Source organism: Colossoma macropomum, unplaced genomic scaffold, assembly GCF_904425465.1.
Source record: "Colossoma macropomum unplaced genomic scaffold, Colossoma_macropomum, whole genome shotgun sequence".
NCBI lineage: Eukaryota > Metazoa > Chordata > Actinopteri > Characiformes > Serrasalmidae > Colossoma > Colossoma macropomum.
Window position 1 is genome coordinate 22,779,799 of NW_023494806.1, and position 23,906 is coordinate 22,803,704.

The following is a 23,906-nucleotide window of genomic DNA, read 5'->3' on the forward strand; positions in this document are numbered from 1 at the left end:
GAATTATCCTGTAACTACTTTGAAACATAGAGGATCTTAAAAAATATCATCCCTCGCTCCAGTTCTTTACACACAAACATATAAACATACGCTTTTAAGGCAGAGAAATGGCAAACTGGTGTATGTGGCAAGTGCGGGCTCAAGAAACACGTGCCTAATAGCAGCATGGCCAAGTGGAGGGCAGGCTCCGTGCTGTTTTTCGTCATGCCTTGTTCCCTTCCTCCCATTTGCTTTTGTTTGCTTCCTTTCACCTCTCTTTTAGCTGTGTGCAAGGTCTGAGGAGCTCAAGCAAAACTGCTTAGGCCTTGAATGAAGTCTCACAAGTAAAAGCCATGCTTTCATACAGGTGGTCCTCTTGTCCAAAGCTATTTACTCAGCAGGATTTTGACCACTGGTCACTGGGGAAAAAGAGCTTTTAGATGTAATGTGTTGCTCAGACTGTGAAAAGACCATGTTGCTTTACCTAGGTGAAGAAAAAAACATTTTCAGTTTATAAATGCTTATAATGACGTATATATGCACGAGCATTATAATTTCTGTTTATTGTTACCAAACCATGGAATACAAAAAAACGTAATTTTCATTCTTGGCCACACTTGGGCCATTTACAGTATCCAAGGAGAACAAGGTTAAACCGTTACCCTGCGTTCACTCGCAGCGACGCAACACGACAAAGCAGCCAGAGATCATTCATTTCAATGAGAGCTCGTGATTTCTGGCAACAGGAGTCAGCGGGAATGTTGGCACATTTTAACACCTCTGTTATATTTTTGAACGGCACCTCATGTACGTCCATGGCATCTGTGAGCATGAACGGCCAATGAGCTGCTCCGCTCGCCAACCAATCAGCACTCAGTAGCAGTAATGCCAGCGTTTTGCTGTCCAAAACCCATTTACTATAGAAAAAAGGAAACATGCACGTAAGTTTTCTGTGCTTTTTTAGTGAAATACATTCTTCTGCTTTCTAATATTAAAGGAAAGTTCTGGCCGATTGATTAGAAACTATTTTAACTTTTCGTTTTTAGCCGTTTAGCTCCTTTCACACCCATTCATTGAGGACTTGCTCATGGGCACTGCCCAAATGCAAATAAGGAGCAGAACGTTGTGGCAATTACCAATAGGGATTGAGCATTGAGCAGCGTAGTACGCACTTTATCTCCATCGCTGTGAAACGGTGGAAAGAGGAGATTATGTATGCACAGTTCTTTTAATCTGTGATTATTTGTTAACCAACAAGTTTAAACTCAAGGACATGACCCATCAAAATATTAATTGTAAAAACAATTTATGCACACAAAAACCGTATCAGATATATATCAGAGGTGGATCACTACAGTATGTTCATGATTATATGACCAAAAACTTTGAAGGTGATGAAATCGCTGAAATATATAATGATGAGCTACTGAAAGTTCAGTATTCTACATTCTAAAGTTATATTTACCATTACTAGCCTAAACTAAAATGAACATAAATGCTGTGACCGTTGGTAGCTTTGTCTCAATGTACCTCAGTACTCTAGATTGCCGCCCACCACGTAATTCTTTGTAATTTTTCACACCCTTATATGATTTCCTCACACCGACATGCATCTCACTTTCTCTCAGAGAAATACTTGTCTCTTATCTCTTACAGATGCTTGCTTTCTGTGTGGTACATTGTTGTAGCTACTGTCCTCTCAAAAAGTGGTTCTAAGCACCACTGCCCACTTCATTTTGTAGTAGGCCTATCGAATGGAACTGCCTGGTGCACCCTCATGCACAAGACATTCCTCAACTTGAATGATATATCCACCTATTCAAATAGAAACAGTTCTTAATTAGAATTAGAAATTAAAAAAATTAAATCAACTCTTTTTAATCAACTCTTTTTTGGTTGAGCAATTGTTTATTCATCAGTTAACGGTTAATCATTTGCATTCTCAAAAGAGGTAAATTATTATGATTTGAATTTGATGTGAAGCTTGTTTTGCAGAAAGAAAAAAACATAATTTTTTCCCATGTCATTTTCTGACACTGAAAAACAGAAAAAACTTGAAGCTGTTGATACAGGATGCAAATTGCATGTAAATGTAACTCGTTACGCAGTTACGTCTAAGTTAACTGTTAAATTTCAGAAATTTCAGTCCTTTCAGGTGGTAGTCCAGGTCTTTGGCCAATTGGGACCTCATTTATAAAAGATTCCTATGCATAGATTTGGTGTTAAGGTGACCGTGTGTGAAAATCCACATTAAGATAATGATTTATCAAAAGCAATTTCGATTTGAAAGCGTGTGTAGACTGACGCTTGTTTCCAACCTGACATACAGACTTTTAGCAGTCAGTCCATGTGATGGGATCAGTCAGACATGGGAAAAAAACAAATTACTGAAGGGGTATAACCACCTTCACCCTTCCACTAGATTTACTTTATAAGAAATCTAGCCAGCATCATTTAAACCATAAATGTATGCAGTTCAAATAATAATTATTGTCCCTGGATCCTTCCCCACTTTGTTTGAAACATGTAAAGCATAGCTGTTTCTTCCTACAGGCTGTAAATGTTGTGGCTCAGATGCTTTGGTGGTCCACGTTGACCCTTAGAAAATGGGCAGCAAGCATTTGAGGACCTTCCACAGCTTACAGATCAATGAGCTCACTTTCCTTTCAGCTGTCAAACAATGCCACCTCACTGTCTGTATCGACCCCGCATGTCAACAGATCTGTCCCTTGTGGAAACAGTGCATACAGTGCTAGTGCTCACTTAAGCGATACACATTTTCCCTTTACCCAGAATGTAGTAGATCAAGAAAGACATGTTTGGTGTACAAAGTTTGCTTTGTTACTTTTGCACTGGAGCTATGAATGGGGGGATATGGCAAAAATGTAATGGTGATGCTTGACAACATCTTCATGATACAGATAACAACATTAACAACATGCACCAGTAGTGCCACCATCAAAAAATGCTACTAAAATCTTGATTTTTATCTTTTTTATTCAACCTTTCACACAGTGAATGCACTAAATTAACTTAAATCTTTAGGTAATTGAAGTGGCAATATCAATGATATGTTCAGAAAAGCATATTGTGTTGTAATTTATCACAATAACAATATCACATCACCCCTAGCTACGAGGGTAATGTAGTTAACAAGTCATGGAAGCTTATACTTTGCCAGTTAGCGTCAAACTGCATGCTTAACTTATCAATTAGTGGCAACAAACCACATTGAGTTGTTACATAATGTCAAATAGACTTGCTTAAGTGGTTTCTGATAGTGATACACCAACCTGAAAATTCTTGGCTGAAACCAAAGTTCAGGATACACTGTGCGGGAAAACCAGAAAAGATGTTTTTAAAATAAACTTCAAAATCCAACATCCTCAACAACAGGGAACAGTTTGTCATTCAAGGAAATGAATTGCATTATTTTTTGTTATTTTCTGCACTTTGGTGGTAAGTTGAGGCTACAGATGGTGTCAGCATGCCAACAGGAACTGAGCTTGATGTAGTGCTATCAAACCTGTAGTGGAGAAGTTCTTGGGTGTTGTATCCACTCTTGATACTCCACATGAATAGACAATGCAAACTGTTTGTCTTATGTTCTTTGGAAAAAATGCCCATTTGAACACCTCTGTGCTGACCGCTGCAGGGAAGCAAATTGAACAAACATAATTTTTTATCACCATTTCTGATTTTTGTTCAAATTTGTGCAGTACACCTTGTTGTAGGCTTTTTTTTAAATTGTTGCCCTTTTTTTTTTTTGTATCCACTTCCATTCTACCCACCCAAACAGAGCAAGGCCACTGGTGCCATGGATGGCTGTAGCATCACCAGGGATCGGACTCGCAATCTCCTAAAGATAGGGCCAACACTTAGACGGTTGTGCCATTCAGGAGCCCACCTTGTTGTAGGCGTAATTTCAGCCAAAAATTTTGGCCACTTTGCTTTTGGACAAAAACCAAAAGTGCCATTTTTCATCATTCTTTGGCTGGAAATTTCTTTAGCCAAAATTTTGGTGCGTTCTAATTTCTGACACTATAAGATACACTGTTATTAATAATAAAAAAAAAAAGACAAAATTCAAATCGCAAGTACTGCTGCTAGTACTGTTTTTAGCTGTGCGGTGTAACTTCTGACCATTTTTATAGACCAAGTGTGATAATTTGGGTGTGCAGCTTGCAGAATGTTAATTAGTAGTTCTAAGCTTCCATCACTTGGTTTCTACATTAGGCTTATACTTGTGGTGCACAAACAAAAAAAAAGCAAACATCAAACACTAAAAATCTCTTGGCTAATACATTGCATTTGTTTTAAGGGAAGATTTTGCCAAACTGTCACTTTAAACAGCCCCTCCTGTCTTTCAGCCAACAAAAGATGTCACCTGTACTGCCAGTCGAAGGAGACGGGCGACGTGGCATACATGAAGCAACTGGTGCACGACGGGACGAGGTGCTCCTACAAGGATCCCTACAGCATCTGCGTGCGAGGAGAGTGTGTGGTAAGCTGCTGACAGCCACTATCCTCTCGAACCCTGCAGCCGTGCAGCTTCACTGCTACAGCCAAAAGTCTCCTGACAGCACCTGCCCAAAAAGCTGACAGCAGCTCTAACAGCCTGTCAGGGAAGAAGAGCCTCCCATGAAACAGCCAGAAAAATATACCCGCATTCACCCGCCACCGCAAAAATGGCTATGCAAAAAGTGCTGACGATAAAAATGAAGGCTATTCGAAATGGATAGCGTCTTTGATGCTTTGAATAATGGAATGCTTTCACTGTGGTTGATAAAAGCATGCTGTTTTTTTCTTAGATAGAGTGAATGAAATAATAATAGATTTTTTTCTCATTTTCTTTAGACGGGGGAATGAAATAATAATGTTTTTGAGAAGAATAAGCGAACTGAGCTCATTTAGCGTGGTTTGTGGAAGTGCTTATCAACTGTAAAAGTTCAAACTAAAGCACGGTAGCTCTGAAAAAGCTCTCTCGAGGTGACAAGGTCTCCAAAAATATAGCAGACTACAATGTTTTTTTGCAGTTTTAACCAGGACACTTGTCTTCCATTCCTCAAAAGAGCAGAATGAGGACAATTTTAAAATCCAAACTAGCAATGTGGTGTCATGACATCAGCGTCTACTGGGACTAATAATAGTCAAATATGACAAAAGGCTTCAACAGAAGAGTTTTGGCTGATGTCTCATTTCTGGCTGTCCTCTCTCTCCCTCTCTCTGCACATCTCTCTCTCTCTCTTTTTTTGTGCTTAACAGAAAGTGGGATGTGACAGAGAGATTGGCTCCAACAAGGTAGAGGATAAGTGCGGGGTGTGCGGAGGGGATAACTCCCACTGCAGAACCGTGAAGGGAACATTCACCAGAACCCCCAAGAAAACCGGTATGACCCTTTTCACTTCTCTTTCTCGAGGACCACCCATGGGCAGTAATTCCATCATCTCTTTCTCACTGGCGAAACAGTTCTACCACTGTGGGGTTTTGTTTTTGCTGTGTTCTGGCGCTGTGTCCTAGTTTTGGGGTCAAACCCACATGTCTGTTCATGCCAGAATTCTTCTCACACATTTTGGAGGAGTTGGTAAAAGCAGCATGCTGGCCTTTTGGTGCTGGTGTGAGTCATCCGAAGAATCGCTGCTGGGAGCTTTCAAGTTTACCCTTAAAAGTCACAAATTGCTATAATATTCAAATGTAATTCTGCAACTGGGTCAGTGGCAAGTAAAGGATTTCAAAATGATACATTTCAAAATTCTGGATTTACAAATTATTTAAAAGTGCATTTTTATAACTGCAAGAATCTATTTAATGCGTTGATATTTGGTTTTATAGTTCGTATATAGTAATAACAATAACCTTCGTTTTTGAACAGGACCACCAGTTTTACTGCCATTAAAAAGTCAAGTGGTGTAACCACACACACCAGTTAAAAATATTATATTTCAAATTGGTTATGACAGTGATTTTCAAATAAAAAATCATCATTATAATGAAAGCACAATTTCCCGGGGTCAAACTTTCTGATTTGTAAACAGAACCAGCCATGACTCAAAAATGACAATTTTTCAGTATTTAAATAGTTGTGATAGGGTTACTAGCCTTGGCATTGCATCATGAAAGTCACTTGGGGTCTTCTTCATGTTGCAATACCTTACCCACCAAAAGCATGTCACAATAAAAGTCCTTTATTGGTTGTGCTGCATGACCTTTGAGGAAATCAGAATTGACAGATGTCAATTCTGAATTGACAGACAATTTGTTGAAGACTTTTAAAGTTGCCCTATTATGATTTTAAAGACCATTTTATTTAGAATCTCTTATAACTACATTACTTAATCAGCGTACATGGTTGGACAGTCGCACCACCTGACATGATTTTTTTTATTTTGATGCACTAAATATGTATTCACATGAAAGAGATTCTGTAGTGTACTGTACTGTCGTAGCCATGTATGTATCGAATTATATTATAGGACCATAATGGACGTCATTGACCCCTTATTGCATATTTAATTGCATTGTAAGTGACGCCATCAACAGCTGCTCTTATGACTTTTTTTTCCATCTGTTCTGATGTCAATAAATAACAAAAATCGCATAAATCTGTAAAGATCTCGTGTTTTCCAAAACAAGCCACAGTACTCACAAATGTGTTGTTGATTGAAAGTAAATTATCTCGTTCAGCAGTTTCTGCAGTGAGTTTCTTCAGTGAGCTTTGAGTATTAAAATAATTATCTAACTACATAATTCTTTTAGTTTCTGGCTTAACAATAGCAATACAACTTTGATAATGAATAATAATGATTAATTGTTAACATGAATTAGGTGGTTCTATAAATAATGAGGTTAAATTAATAAGATCCTCTCTTACAGATCTATTAAGAAACCACAGTATATGCTCTCTTCAGCTAATAGCAAGCTGAGACATACTTCACATTTTTTTTGAGTGAGATGGAGGTTAAAATGTGCAGACAGATGCTGCTCATCAATGCCGCGTTAATTCCTACTGTGCAGTCACTGTAGAAATGGAATGATAAAATAATAGAAATCCTGGCTAGTTCTTTATTATTTTTCAATCACAATTTACCTTTTAATCTGTTCGCATTTGTGAAATCTTTCACCCAAAAAGTGAACTATAATATATTGTAACAATGCATCCATTCAGCAATCATTCAGAGCTTAACAGCAGGGGTCTTTATAAAACTGTGTCAGATTTGAATTGTAATCATATGTCTTTGTTTTATTAGAACCTATTCAGGCTTCTGTGACTGACTCTAATTAGGACTTAATCTGTACGCATTTTAAAAAGGCGTGATTAATCCCGATTAGTCATTTCAAGGCCTCAGATGAAACATTTCAGTTTTTAAATTATTTCACAATGCTAATACTGACTCATCTACTCAACAGTGCTTTCAGATATGTATGCACATATGTAATATCCATAGATGTTATTATACTGGAGTGCTGCAGCTCTGTGGTAGTGTGAGTAGCACTTAACCGTCACCCAGGGAGAAAGTGATTAGCATGTTCAACAAAAAGGACAAATCTGTCTGTTTTGCGGTGCTTTTAAAGAATATTTGAGTAGTGAAAAAAACAAAAAATATGCCTTCCAACCCATCATATCTGCTACAGGGAAACCTGTCAACATCAAGGCATAAATTCAATGTCATGCATTATTCACGAAATTGATCATTAATATTAATAAAGATTATTTTCCTGATGAATTTTTATCATGCTGTCAGTCTATATATGGACACTATAACTGGCCGAACTTTACTATGGTCTGGTTTAGGTCTGGCCATTTAGGTACAAATTTGTAGCAAACACGTCACAAAGCCTGTGACTCGATAAGGCATAACGTCATTCTTACATCGGACAGTTAACATGTTTCCAACAGAGGGGTCACTAAAGCCACAAATATGACTTTACAGACTGTCGCAAACGAAATATGTCATAAAAATGTTATTAATATTATTAATGTTATTAATTGTTATTAATATGTTATTAAACATGATTCTTTAGCCCTTTTAACTGTAGCTGTAAAAAGCAGTTTCCCCCCTAACTCCCCCCTAACAGTAACATTAATGGAATATTAATGGAAATGTATCATTTACAAAACTGAAAGTGAACTGGATTTTGTATCAACATGTTTATAAAAGTGTTTTTGTTATATTTAAAGGTTGTTTTTTTTATTGTGGCAGCCAGGAAGGCCACAGTTGTGCCATCTGTTGTATACCAGCTCATCTATCTTTGTGAATATTTTTCACAGCAGGGGGTTCTCATCCATCCCCTTTTGCCCCCTATTGCTCCCTAGCAGCTCAACACCGAGTCACAACATTTCACACACAAAAAGCCAACCGTGTCCTAAAACTATATGAGTTGATTTCGTCACAAGGGGCCTGCAGAAAGAGGCTACCTTCACAACCATAGTGGCACAAAGAGACATTTTCAAAAAGACAAACTTATACTATCTAAGTGTTGGCCGTATTATCTGGAGATCTCAAGTTTGATCCCCGGCTTTGACACTGTCAGCCATGTCTGGGACTCCAAGAGAGCATAATTGGCCTCGCTTTCTCTGGGTGGGTAGGATTGCTCTCTGCTTCATCCCTCAGCATGATGCTAGCTAGTGTTGGCGGCTGTTAGCTAACATAACAGCATTGGCAGCTCCCCTCCAAGCACGTTCAGCTGTCTAATGATGTTGCATTAGTGGCAGTTTGAAAAGAGGCACTGGCTTCTCATGTCTTGGCAGAAGCTCTTTCTAGTAGAATTGTGTGATTTGGGGAGACTCTGGGGGTGAAGGGGGACGTTATGTAGAAAAGCAGTTTTGTTACATTAACCCTAGATTGCAGAACCCTTAGAATAGAATAACAAGATAATGAGCTTCGAGCAACATTTCTAGCTCGAATCTCATTGAAACAAGCTGAGAAATTCTGCTGAAAGTGCAGATTCTGATTTCAATCAATACCACATTCATGTTTTTTAAGTGACAAGTTTATTATGATTTGAATTTGATGAAAAGTTATTGTTTTCTTTACTGCAGTAGGAAAAAACATCCTTTACCATCTGTGGTTGTTGACTGGTTGTCTGTCATTTAGTGATATCAACAAAAGGAAACAGTCAGAAGTGCAGACTACAGGACATAAATCAAATGTGAGTTTAATCCCTTACGTAAATAGCTGTTTAAGCACCAGGCTGTCCTGGGGCAAGCAACTAGAAACAGGCAAATGGAAGTGTCTGCCCAAAGTTGAGTTTCATTGCCTCACGTATTCAGTATCGAATCTTATTTGTAACATTGCGCCCTTTAAAAAGGTCAATATATAATGACCTCTGCCTTCGCAATATTACATCAATAGTTCTACCATAGCGTTCGAAGCCACAGCTGTGTTAAGTCTCATAATGAGGTTGGCATTTCTGACTGTTTCACTGTGGAATTAAGAAGAGCCAAAAACTAATTAGCTGCTTTTAACAAACAAGACATAAATCATGCCTCAGGTTTCTCTGGGCATTTGATTCAGTAGAACAAAAAAACTGCCTCTTTTTGAAACATATTCTGCTCTCAAACTGTGAGTCTGGCCCCTGGGTATCAAGAACTGGTCTCTCACTCCCACTTTGTGGTGGTCTAAAGACATAGAAATAACTGTTATTATAATGATAATAATGAACAGCTTTGCTGTCTAAGCTGGTCATAAGGAGATGGATTGTCACAGTTGCCAACCTCAGCAAAGTTTATGGCCTTATGTACATCTGATAGTAGGGATACAGGCATGCTGTATATGAGCATCATATTGACACAGCTAATAATATAATACCCTAATTTAATTTCTCACAGTGCAAATTAACCTCTGAATTCAAATGCTACATTAATTAAATTAGTTTTATAGTAGTTACTGTACAATAAGTTTTAATATGCTTGCAGTTCAAGGTGTCAAACATGGAATATTAACAAAAAATGTGAAAACCACCTGCAACTCATGTTTGCTCTAGTTTTGACAAGTGTTTTAACAAAGAAATGCTAGTTGTTGTTAGTATTAAAGAGCCATTTGATCCAGTGAAAGTTCTTCTTGTGCTGTTGCAAGTATTACTTGCTATTAATTCTATTGAACCAAGTGTCTCGCTGGCGATTCATTCTGAGAATATGAAGATGGTAGTTTTAACTCTTATAAATCTGTTGCAAGTTCTAGCATGTGAATGTCCAAACTGGCCACAGTGAAACAAATCAGCATGTAGAATCAGAGCTTTCTGTGTGCTGCTGTGTTGTCTGTCACTGTATAAAGATACACAATGCTTCCCTTGTTGTTGGAAGCACTGTGATATTTTTCTGAATTGTACTCTGAATGTAAGCTTATTCAGAGTACAATTCAGATTGATAGGCACTTATTATTGATTTGTTATATCAGAGTTACAAGAAAGTGCAGCATGTGTAATTTATGTTCTGTGTGTTTCTTGTTTGAAAAGGCAGTTTGTAACACAAACTAAATAAAAAAAGATTTTTTAAAATAATCTTTCATCTTTGTTAGATGACATTATTTGAATATCAAATAATTGCAACAGCAGGAGAGAGAACATATTATTAACAAAGAAAAGCAGATTAAATGACTGAAATCTGTTCAAAATATAATTGAGATTAAATTAATTTAATTTCTAATAATTCAAGGCTGAACTGAGGGACCTTCAAAACCGGCCGAAATTGCATTTTATGGCTACTGTGAAAAGAAGTTAAAGGGTTAATGAAGTATTTTATATATTTTTATACATATAAACCCCCATGTCTGTGCCTACATATCTAACTTAATACCATCCATATGGTATGTCATAATTTAATACATTAAATATGCGAAATATACTTTTGTGTTTTTTCTCATGTATTAATTAACTACGTTTAACTTTTTGCTACAGTTTACTGGTGCAGACTGGAGCAGAGCACACAGAGCTGGTGCAGTGACATTTTTACAATGGTTCCAGAAGTGCTATCAAGCCCTGCATATGCATTAGCACTTGTAAATGGCATGGCAGAGTGATTATGGGGCCTGACACTTATCTGAAGCTCTAGTTACATTAAAATAACAAGGTTCTATTAGGATAACCTTCTAAAATGTAGTGGATATTTTAAGCCGTATTTATTTATACCACACCAAACATGCTAGGCCAGCATTAACATCAGCTTTGTGGCCTTGTCCTCAATTACAAGAAGAAAACTATTCATTAACTAGTATGTACGAAGGTTTCATTTAGGTATGCCTCAGTAATCATGCCTGAGTCTTTACCAACTGTTCTCAAGCTCCACCTCTGGGGCCATCCTATTATTATTCAGTTATTGGCTCCTAGTGTCCAGGACACAGCCAAAATAATGATGCTAGCACAATGTGCAGGCTATCAAGAACATATTGGACACAACTTCTACACAGATTGCAGGACTGTTGAGCCAGTGGAAACTGATGCGTGTTGCCTTGTGGCCTTTAACACATGCAAAATGACTTAATAAAATGCTTCAGGCATCTGGGGATATTTCCTTCTTGGCACACTTTCTGACTTGCTGTAAGTTTCAAACTTGTGGTTGAAGATGGTACAGCTAGCTCAGCACTAACCATGTGAAACTGTTAGTGTCTTGTTAGCATTGTTAGCGTTGACCTTTTAAATGATGCAGTTTTTATGACACTAAATGTAATTTGCATGCAGAGATTCATGATACCAAACTTCAATCCCAATTACCACGATACAGCATGTCAAAGCATGTTTCATTTTGTGTAAGAGGTCAACAAAGCACGACTGCTCATTTGTAAGTAATGTGTCTTGTCATCATCTCATTAACTTGTCCGTAACAGGCACCGTAAGTGATGTGCCACTGCAAGATTGAACATGGCACTGTTTAACTTGGCATGAATGAAGTCGACACTGTAACATCTCTCTAACAATGTGTTAACTTGAATTACTCACTTTCTTAACAGGGAAACAGTTTAAGCAAGAGAGGCCAAAAAGAAATCCCTTTGTTGGAAAACACAATCTGCAAGTATTCTGTGTTATCTAATCTTACTGTTCCTCTCTCCCTTTGTAATGCATTCTTTGCCATTGACTGGGACACATCCAGGTAGAAGAAAAAGATAAAGAATAGCATAGATTTGATTGTGTGCAATTAGATATAGTACTATGCCAAAACCAGAGACCACCTTTCACATATTTCTAGTCTAAGTAGCCATTAAGTAAAAGTTATTCATTTTTCAGGGGATGTTTCTGAGATTAGACAGAAGATTAGGAAGAGGAAAGTAAATGGAAAACAGGGGTTTCCAAAACTGGAAATAAAGAATGATTAAAAGATATCGGGAAAATGGGAAGTCCTAATAGCTGTGTAAGGCCTGGTAGACCACCAAAACTGTCACCATCAGATAAACAGTATTTAAATCTTTAATCTTTGAGAAACAGGAGAAACTCGAGCTCTGTCTTGCCTCAGATCTGAAAAAATCCACAGGAGTTTCTGTCCGTCCTTCAGATGACAGAAGAAACTCAAGTCTGAAAAATAAGAGAATTTGCAAATCAGACAAAGATGCTGCTGGTGTTCAATGGACTGATGACTCTAGGGTCCAGACCTCAACCTCATTGAATGTTTTTGGGATTATTTGGATTATAGGAAGCAGAGAAAAACTCCCAAGACTGATCTTTGAAGGTGTGGAAAGACATTCCTGCAGAAAAATGAAAAAAAAAAATGTCTTCTGATATTTTTTCTGACATTCAACATGAATAACTTATTGGTTGTTTTGACTGGAAATTAACCAAATGAAGGGTGGTTTTGATCAAAATAAATGTGTTAAAAAGAGTTCTTTGGAGCGATGCCAAAGAAGAACCACTTTTGTTTCCCTAAAAAAACTTTCAGTTGAGTAATTTTAATTGAGTTTTTTATGTTTAAAGGTTCTTTTTTGGCATCACTCCCAAAAACCCTTTTTATCACTTTTATTTTGTAAGAGTACCTAATATCATACCCTCTCATTAAGTCAGGCTCGTGACACGAAGTAGATTAAAGGCATCTGTGACCCCCATTAAGCCAGGTCAGTGCAATATTGCGGTGTGTAAGATCCATTTTACACATACCGTGCACTACTGACCTTTTCCCATTTGTGTTCCTCCACGTGATCTTCATTTCAGCCATTTCTCGATTCTTTCATTGCCTCTTTTTCCGCCCCTCCTCTTCCTCATAGTCCTATTCTGACACCTCACCTGAACCCTTTTGAGATTAGCCAGGCTCATATCTCTCGGCAGGTGTCTGCCTGTTCACATTAACTGATGATAAAGCCTCACAGCGGGCACTGTCTGAAGCAGCCAGCGTCTCAACCGCCATCAGACAGGCACCCTTTTTGCGCCCATTATCCTATCATAAGACAGACCTCACGCTGCTAGCGACTTCAAAGTGAGCGCTCCAAGTCAATGGCAGAAGAGTGCAGTACAAAATTGCTGTAACAGTCACTTCTTATCCCCCAAGGGAAGACGAGGGGAGCCTTCTTGCTGCCCAAAGGAGCGCGGCATGTGTATCTGAATGAAAGCGAGGACTCTAGAAATGTACTTGGTGAGTGGTACGATGCTCTGCAGAGGCATGGACATCCGTAGTAGACGTCAGAGGGCAGCTTTAGTGTCTTTAATGCTTTTGATTTCCTTCGTTTGTTGAAAGGTGGCTCAAGGTTCTGCCATTCAGTTTCCTTCATGCATTTGTCACTGAGGCAATGTTGCACAATAGCTTTTCTTTGCTCAACAACTTACTTGACTCATTGGAATCCTCAACATACTTCAGTTTTGTGAAGCACACATTCCATCAAAGCATCTATTTGTGAGGTATATTTGAACCACTTATAGAAAGATGACTGTATGGCATGAAGTCAGAATGAAGATCCTTCTGTCACATTCTTAAGTAATTTTCTTTCCTAGGCTTTGCGTGATGTAGCTCGATGGACAACTGCAGTAGTACATCTCTTCAAAACTGTAAGCTCTTCTAGAAGCCTAGCAATTAAAACACTGTGCCTTCTAACAACAGGATGTCCACCTCTGCAAAGAAAATCAAGACTTTAGCCTTCTTTTGCTCACTAATTGCTTCTGCTATCTTTTCCCCCCGAACATCTTGCCTCTGTTGCTGTTTCGCTCTGGTGCAAAGGTTACCTAAAGATGTTCCTCATCCCCCCTGGGGCTAGACATGTGATCATCCAAGAAAATGAGGCCTTCCCTCACATTCTTGGTAAGTGACAGCTGTCCTCACAGGCCCTTTGGCTTGGAAATCATATGCATGCTAACATTTACACGTACCAGTTATCCCACAAAATCAATCCATTTCAACCATCAACATGAAACATGGTAGATCCATTTCCCTTTTATTTGTATCATATTACACATTTTTCATCATTACATGATGGTATAATGGGTTCAATTCAAGCAAAGAAAACATTTATTACAATGATCAGCATGATCAGCACGCTTGCCGGTAAAGAGATTTAGTTATGCTGTTTAGCTAAGCTATGTTGATCATTCCACACCACCCACCATCCATAAAATATATATTTTTGTTCCAAATTTATACAAACCTCAATTCCAAAAAGGTTGTGACAGTATGTGAAGTGCAAAAAAAGAAAGCAGCAATTTGTAAATAATAAATCCATTTTGACCCTATTTAAACAAAAACAGAGACAACATATTTCGTGTTTTACCATATCAGTGTCATTGTTTTATGTAAATATATGCATATTCTAAAAATGACATTCCCAAAAATGTTGGGACAAGGTCAACATAGGACTAGGAACATTGTAAAATGTTCAAAAACATGTTATAACAGGTGATGCAATCATGCTTGGGTATAAAAGGATTGTCAAGAAAAGACCAGACCTTAATGAGCGAGGATAAGTTGATGCTTGCAAAAACGCATCAGTGAATAATCCAGCAGTTTAAGAACAGTTCCTAAACGAGTGCTTGAATTCTGAGAAATTTCTATGTGTAAAGGGCAAGGCCGGAACCACAAATGAATGCACGTGACCTTAGATCCTTCAGACAGCACAGCATTAAAAACTGGAATGCTTCTGTGATGGATATCACCACGTGGGCTTGTGAATACTTTGATAAACTACTGTCATTATATGTTATAGTATATTACTGCCCATGGCATGGGTAACTTGCATCTTGCATTCTGTGAAGGCAACATTAATGCTGAAAGGCAGATTTTGGAGCAACATAAGCTGCCTTCTACACAATGTCTTTTCCAGAGACGTGTTACAACAGCATGGCTACATTAGCAGAGTTCGGGCCTGTATAATGAAAGAGTGACAAAAACATTTCCACTTGCAAAATTGTGTCGGTTTTTGTGCTGTTTTCAATTGAATACAGGCCAAACAAAATTTACTGATGATGGCCTGTTTTTATTATCATTTCTCATACTGTCCCAGCTTTTTTGGAATAAAGGTTTGACCATGTATCTCATCTGCAGTTCATGTTGGGTTTTTTTTTCCTGTCCTTTTATCACTCATAGGCTCATTTTTCCAAACTTCTAAAGCCGTAATTGAAAAGATCATAGAGATAATTAGACAGTGACTAATGTGCTGATGAAACCATTCCTGATTTTATGCCTCAGAGTGTTCAGAGTCTGTGAAGTTCGCAATTACCACTTGTTAGTATTCATAAGCCAGCATGTCACCCACTTCCACCCAATAATAAAATGGTGATTACATTTTTAATTAATCCTAAATTTACTTTAATTAAAGAAAGAATGCATTTTTTATTCACAACTTTCCCACAATTCCCAACCTCTAAAGAGGCCACACAAGGATGATCCTTCTTAAATAATTAATAAGGGTGCCTTGACCAGTTTTTAAGGGTTTGCCACCATTTCCAGTCCATTTAACCTTATCATTATTAGCTTTGGTGATGATTAATTAATAAGATTTCTCTTAACATGTAGAAATATTCTTAAGTCTTAAATACCTCCATCTTTTAGTCTTCCATTCAATATTCAGGCCGAGTCTTTGTTTCCATTAATATTGAATGACATTGAGGTACCACTTGAACTTTACTACATAAAATTGACATAACCAAGCCATTTTGTTCAGTATTACAACAGTCATGTCACCATTACTGTTAATTTTCATTATTTGTGGCATAATGTTTCATAAAACTAGAGTGCATTGAGCAAAATTAGTATGTGACATAAAGCTGACATCAAAACAGAATAACAGTTATTAGGACTAATTGCATTGCACTGAATTACTTGCAATGGTTATATGACACTGTTATATTACTGAACATAATCTGTGATGACAACTTATGACAGCATATGTCATCTTTCATGACGTTTTTGGCATGGTCGATGTTACGTAGCAGGATCAAGTAATACGAAATTTAATTCCTGCAGGCTTGTGACTCAATTCTGTATATTAATCTACAATCTGTAATCTGTAATGACCAATTTGCAATATAATTACAGTTTAAAGAGTCAGTGTATGATAATTAAAAGTTCATCAGTTCAATAAAAATAAGAATTTCCAACTCAAAGCACTCTCATCACGTCCAGCTTTCTAGAAGTCAAAGATCAGTGCTTTGATTTTAATGCCTCAAACCTGTTGCACCCATTCTGCTTGTTTTTCTATATTCTATATTGATACTGAAACTTGCTTTAGAATGCTAGAGTAGCGTGCAGTAGTGTAATATGAAGTACTATTCCAGTGCTCTTCTCACTGTCCATTGCAGTGACATTTAATGACTGATGGCAATGGTGATTTACTTGATGTCCTCCTCCACCAGTAATCTCCATTGACATTCAGTCAGATGCTCAACTGGTCTTTCCTGTCCTCAGCCCAGAGTGCATCATTACTTCTCACTGTCACTGAATGACTGTCATGTCATTTCCCTTCGCAGCTACAGTCTTCAGTAGTGGCAATAATAAACTGCTGATAACGCCGACGCATCCGTGGAAGCGCTGCGCATTTAAAAAGCCTATTAAAGATTCATGGGTTTTGAAGGATTTCACTATAAATCACAATCATATCATAAACATAGGACCACATATATGATATCTTCATGTGTCATCTGACTCAAGGTGGTGCTTTCACCCGGTGAGGATTATTTGTGCAGATAAAACATGACTTCATGATGAGTTATCAGTCACGGAGGGCGGATATGTTGTAATCGTAACATTTGAAGATTTGTAACTGATGATTGATTGCAGCTGTGAAGAACCAGGCCACAGGACATTACATCCTGAATGGGAAAGGGGAGGAGGTCAGGTCTCACAGCTTCATCGACCTTGGAGTGGAGTGGGATTACATCAACGAAGAAGACGTTGAGACTCTACACACGGACGGGCCGCTACATGATGCAGTCATTGTTCTGGTAATTCGATTGTTTTTGTGTCATTTGGTCTTAGAAACATATATGAAACAAAGACTTCTTCTTTTTATTACTACTACTATTATTATTATTATTATCATTATTATTATTGTCTGCAGTGTTTCACACAAATTTGAAAAATCTTTAATGCTGAGGGTTGTAAGAAAATACCAATACACTCATGGCAGACTGACTTCCAGCTACGAGACAGCAGTGTTGTAATCAATCTATCTTCAGCTATCAGACTTTTTCTTTTACTCAGATTTTGTGCATATTTTTATTTGATGTGCTCTTTATACTAAGACACTCTGAAATCACTCTGAAATCACTCCAGCACCGCTCTATCTCACAAGCCAGTCCTTTTTTCCACACTGACTTCCTCTGTGTGACATGAATGATGCAGCACCATGACTGCTACAGCTCGCATCGTTTGCACAGCATTCAGCACACCTGTACTGGACATTCTCACCGATTGCAACTAAGTTCTACAGATATTCCACACAATTAGTCTCATTTCATCCATTTTGCTGCAGCAGTGATAACGAAGATTGTGATAAATGCGTCTGTTTACAGTTGGCAGTTTTCTGGCTTGTGATTGGGCCATTGTTTCAAGCCATTACCTACTGATAGCCTGTGTAGTACAGAACGTTTAACTAGTTTTTCATTTAATAACAGGCATAAATTATATAATTCATTAAATGAAGTGCGTAGCATCTTGTCCATAAAATATATATCATACATTAAATAAGTCTCATAAGAATGAGTCAAACGGAGCAGACATGGAGCAGGTTTTCTGTGATGTGTGAGCCAGGTGCAAGCGAGGAGTGGGTAATAGAAAACAAGGAGTGGTTACAGAATGCTTTGAGCGAGGAACCACTCCACTCTACTCACATACTGTGGTGGGGGGACACAGACTCTGAAGTATAAATAAATAAAACAATCACAGTAATAACATTTTTATTAATTTTTTTTAACAATGTTTGTGCTCAGCTATTACAGACACACTTTTTCATTTACAAGATTATGTAGGAGTTTCAGTTACTTACAAATATTAATAAAACAAAGACTTTTTACTTACAGGCTTGCTTTATGTCTTCCCTGAGCGCAAGTGACAGATATTTCTTTGTGAAACTATATAATGTCTCATAAAATATATATAAAGCAGATAGTTGAAATTGCTGCCTGCCTCAGTTTCTGCCATCTTTGATAGTGCTGTAAAGTATAACTTCCAGATGTAAATCTTTTAAAATCTTTGTTTAGTGACGTGTTTTCATGGTCGGTTTACCTGGACTAATGAATAAACAGCGTATTCATTCGTATTCCATTGCTCACGTAGGCTGTTTTCACACCTAGTTTATTTGCTTAAGTTGTTTTTTGTGTCATTGCGTCTTTTTCATTTGGTTCGTTTAGTTTCAGTGGCTTGAAACAATGAGTTGTGTTTACGGCTTTGTTACTTTCACAGTGTCCACCATTTGAGACAAAACTCCAACTTTGCATGAAAATAGAGATGCTTAGTGTCTATGTGTATCACAGTCAAAGCAATAATAATAAACCTTGCCAAAATAAAAGGCTTTGCTTTGCTATTACTTTATTGCTCATCTGATGTTATTAACAGCAGCTCGTGCTGCAGGAAAGATAGTTGCGCCTGTAAACTGTCAGATATTAAAACAGGCAGATTATGCAGGTGGTACAGTGCTGACGTGCTGGTAATAAAAAGAGGAAAGAATGCTCTGATGATAAATTCCCAGCAAACTAAAGCAGGGTTCATTTAGAAGCAGATCTTACAAGCCAGGCCACGGTTCATTTGTTTAGGGTGTGCCAGAGGACAGTGGAGTGTTCTTACATGTCAAAATTAACCAAACTAAAGAAAAAGTTCAATAGAGTCGCAAAAGTTCAGTAGGTCTGCCCCAAACAAGACAGGTGTGAAAACTCTGTTAGCGGTCCAGGTGGTCATGGACAGGCGAAAATAAATCTTGTTCAGGATTGAGGACTCAGCAAGTTGTTTCTGTTTCATATGAAATTTGTCTAGATTGATGGCCATTATTGTCTTATAGGAGCCAGCAAAGCAGGTTAACTGAGTGACCAAGGACATGCTCAGCTTCTTTACTTAAATGTCAAAATTATAGCCAAATAAATTAAGCTGTATTTGGCTGTTTCACTTTGTGTTTGCTATTTTAAGATTGTTTGCTAGCTTACCTTGCTTCAGTCTTTCAAAGAAAAGAGGTGACCAGCAAAATCATAGGGGCAGTGTGTGGCTGTGTTCAGCCTTTAGCTAACGTTACCAGAGTATAATATGATTTTTATGGCCTAATATCACAGTCATTGTTAAGTAACTCACATTCTTCCTCAGAATTAATGATAAAATGGTGATAAATAAGCCTCTAAATCTGAAAATTGTCAGGAATCCACACAAGTGGTCTAGAATTCTGGCCTAAATAGTTAACAAAAGACCACACTTCAGAATATCAAATAAAGAAACAAATACCAGCAAAAGAACGAATATTCAAATAATTTGGGCCAGCCCTAAATCTATAATTTAAATCTATCTATTACAGCAACTATTATTTAACCTTTTTAATTATTATCACTTTTATAATTTGTTTATTTTTCTAGACTCCAATTGGGAATTAATCAAGGGTTTATTATCACCTTCCAGCATTCATTAATACACGTGGCCATATGTTTCGAGACCGTTTAATGGCATGCGTGTGCAAGCGTCAGACATTAGAGAAGATCTGTGCAGATGTTCATTGTGGAACACGTGCGTCTCAAAGGTTTTGCTGAAAAGGAATGCGTCTTCTCTCTTTCGGCTAAGAAAGCGTGCATCACATGGCATTGTTTGAAGTTACCGTTTTTTCAAAGAAGTGTTGCTAGGCAACAAGTGTTATCACCTCTGATTTTCTTGATCAGGTCACACCTTATTCCCACACATCTATGGTGTAGATGGTGTAGGCTTCTTTCCTCTCTTTCTTCTCCCTCCCCACCAAACAGAGCAGATAGAACCCGTCTGCTTCTTCATATCCTCATATCTTTTTTTTTTTTTCCTTGAGGACCCTTCTGTCAGGGGTGTAAAGTTGTCATTCACAGTTTCCAGAATAGTCACAAAGCTGCTCCACACAATTACGATGTTTAGAAGCAAAATCATGAATGAGGAGTAACTTGTGTAGAATAGTGGAGACAGTCTGGTCTGATAAGAATGAAAAGGATGAGGGGCACAGAAGTTTGCACAGCCCTGGACAGATTGCACAAATATCTCAGATTCATAGCTTGTGGCATATGCTGGCAGGAGGGGTGCATGTTTTTATTAGCCAAGTCATTTTTTATGAGATTAGAAACAGTGTAGCTTGAAGAAAAGAGATTACATACTTTAATGGGTTTACACAGGCAAACCACCTTCTGGTTAATTTGCTGGCAGAGATAGAGGACTTGTTTTCCAATTCATTTACAGTATGTCTCTTCTCTGGATAACACGCACACAATGGCCGGCTAATTTTTGAAGATTAGGTGCTTTGTGCTATATTTTCAGAATAATCTTCTTATTAATAGTGTTTGGCATATTGGCAGCTTCTTGTCTCTTCTCTAAACTTAGCTCGCATAATTAGCTACCACAAATCTCCTACTGTGCATACTTCTCTTTTTGGCATGCATGTCATGTTTTCATAGCTATTCAGATCTAAGCCAAGACTTTTTTGTGAGGCATTGCCAGCTTTGAGGGATCCAAAGACATACAGTTCTGCAAGAGGTGGGCGATTTAATGATAGTGTCTTTGTCGTGATAAATTATATTACAATATGTCTTTTTCTGGATGTCCTAGGTATTGTCTGTACTTCTCAGACATGGAATAACTGCATTTCTCAATAAAAATAGAGTTGAAAGACAACACTTGCACAGTTTATACGAATATTCTGACATTGACCAATGTTTCCTTGTTTGGGATTTGTTCTTAGGTAAGAACAGAATCTACACACACACAAGAGTACAAAGGTGTGAACAGTTCTGCGTCATGAATCTGACATAGACTTTTTCTTAGGACCTTTCTCAAGAACAACTTTAAGGAGAAATAAGGAAGATACTGGTGAATAAGGCCCAGTGTTTTATTGTTGTCATTATTGATAATGTTGACAAACTGTTTCAGCTCTACTTTAGTAACTGCCGCATGGCAAGACAAGCTTTACAAAATGTGTGATGAATTAGGTTTTAGAGTTTAGGAGTTTAGAGTCTCTACATTACATTTAGTTTTCAGTTTAAAATGCTACGCTGCTGAGCTGCACTGTGTGTTGTAGCCAGTTGAAGGTAGACAGGTTGGGAAAACAACAAATTTGCCACCATGTTAATGTAAGCTTGAGATTTCAAACTGATTTAAGAAACGGGGAGCACCTCTCACTTAACATCAGGCTTTTACAGTATTTCTTGTCTTTTACTCATGCAAAGATGCACGTAACTAGTTCTGGCTACGAATGAGCACTTACAATCTCAAATATCTTCCATTATCACATCACCCAAACAAAGCTGAACTGGACTTGTTTGTGCTTTTATACACACACAGGAAGTGTGGCCAAAACACAGTCTGTGGGTTAATGTCTGGCTGAGAAATGCAGATGTCATTCTGTGCTACAAAGAGCGCAGCAATTGACTACAAACTGGCAAGCTGATGTGAAATTGTAAAGTGAAGGTCCTTTGCCTTTTTCTGTTAGCTCTTTCATTGGGTGAATCACTTATTCAGTTACATCACTGACCATCTCACACTACAGGATTCGTGAGCCTTTGTAGTCAGATAAATGAAAGCATGTTTGAATTGGAATATTGGAAAACCTCTCATCACTCCAGAGCTGGATAGGGAGGCTAAAAATCGACTTGTTTACTGCCTCACACTACCAGATCATCCACCCTGTCAGTCGCTTCTGACCTGGAAAATCGTTTCTGATTGTGAAAGTTTGTCACAAAGGGCAAATCGAGGTTAAAATCAGGCTGAACATTGTGTAATGTGTGCCTGGCTTTACTCAACAAGAAAAGTGGTGAGTAGCATGACTTTTCACAAACTTGTCCAATGTCGCAACTGTAGCTGCAAAAGAGCTGCGATCCACATTTGTGGGCAGGTCGCATTTGGATGAGGTGCTGTGCACTGAATACCAGGAAAAACAAATTGTGTAGTTTTTCATAACAATTTTTAAAATGTGGCACATCTGGTACATTAAGCCTGTTGGGGCATGTTAGTCAGTTACTTATGATATCTATGATATACTCATAATAATATCATTAATTGTTAACAATAACGATAAAATATCATCATAATGCCCACCTCTAGCCTGTACAACTGATCAAAGTTTAAAACATCTTGGTGTTTATTGTCTTTCGTGTCTTTGTCTATATTGCTGAAAGTATTTTTTTTATACATATTGCTCAGTTTCCACTATTAATTCCCCTCCATCCCCCCGTGGTCACAGCCTGCAGCCCAGTTGTGGAGATGAAAGGTGCAGATATAGTGGGAGGTTGCAGGAGGAGAGAGTGAACAGCTTAACGTATCAGCTGGTGCGAGAGCAAATGCGCAGTAGCCAGGGTCAGGAAGGGTCAGCAGCAGAGCCACTCAACATCAGAGATGCTGGAGAGGGGTTTCTGATGAGAAAGTAGCGAGAGGGTGTGGATTGTGTTGTGACAGATGTGTTCATTTGAGACAGAAAATGAGGCGGCGGAGAGAGAATATCTACTCCTCCACAGCAGATTCACTTTAGGTGAAGAATAGGGGACAGGGTCAGGTTATCTATTAAAGCAGATGGAGACAAGTCAAGACTAGATAAGTCGGAAGGTGGATAATTGTAGGTGAGTGCATCTCGCTGTGAAGTATTCCAGGTCTGTAAAGGCTTTAAAGAAGCAGCAGTATTTTTCACACTCATTTTGGAGTTACACATTGCTGGTTTATGCTAACATTATACTTTTTTTCACTGTGAATAAACGATGGGTACACTTGTTTTATTTTGAATTTAGTGTATAGGTACAGGTCTACCTTATTTTAACAGATAGGCACAGTTTCATTTTAACTGTGTGGAAAGGTACAGTTATTATTTTTTTAACTACATGTAGAGGCAGTCATACAACCCCAATTCCAAAAAAGTTGGGATGATCTCATAGACCCATATTTTATTTACAATAGAACATAGAACACATATCAGATGTTTAAAGTGAGACATTTTACCATTTCATAAAACACAAAACATTAACTCATTTAAACTTGACAGCAGCAGCGCATCTCAAAAATAAGGGCCATGTCTACCATTGTGTAGCATCCCCTCCTCTTTTAACAACAGTCTGTAAACGTCTGGGAAGTGAGGAGACCAATGGCTGGAGTTTTGGGAAAGGAATGCTGTCCCATTCTTGTCTGATGTAGAATTCTAGCTGCTCAACTGTCCTGGGTCTACTTTGCCCGAGTTCTCGTTTCATGATGTTTTCTATTGGTGAAAGATCTGTTCAGCACCCGGACTCTTCTTCTGTGAAGCCACGCTGTTGTGATGGATGCAGTATGTGGTTTAGCATTTTTTTGCTGAAATATGCAAGGACTTCCCTGAAAGAGATGCCTGGATGGGAGCATA

General features: G+C 38.1%; 1 protein-coding gene across 1 annotated transcript in view; it reads left to right on the plus strand.

The window, feature by feature from the left end:
- adamts3 (ADAM metallopeptidase with thrombospondin type 1 motif, 3) overlaps positions 1-23,906 on the plus strand; it is a 165,808-nt gene that overhangs the window by 100,634 nt on the left and 41,268 nt on the right. Inside the window, exons 14-17 of the mRNA XM_036598371.1 lie at positions 4,350-4,483; positions 5,245-5,368; positions 14,111-14,191; positions 17,162-17,325. Coding sequence (XP_036454264.1) covers positions 4,350-4,483; positions 5,245-5,368; positions 14,111-14,191; positions 17,162-17,325 — 503 coding nt within the window. The remainder of the gene's footprint in view (positions 1-4,349; positions 4,484-5,244; positions 5,369-14,110; positions 14,192-17,161; positions 17,326-23,906) is intronic.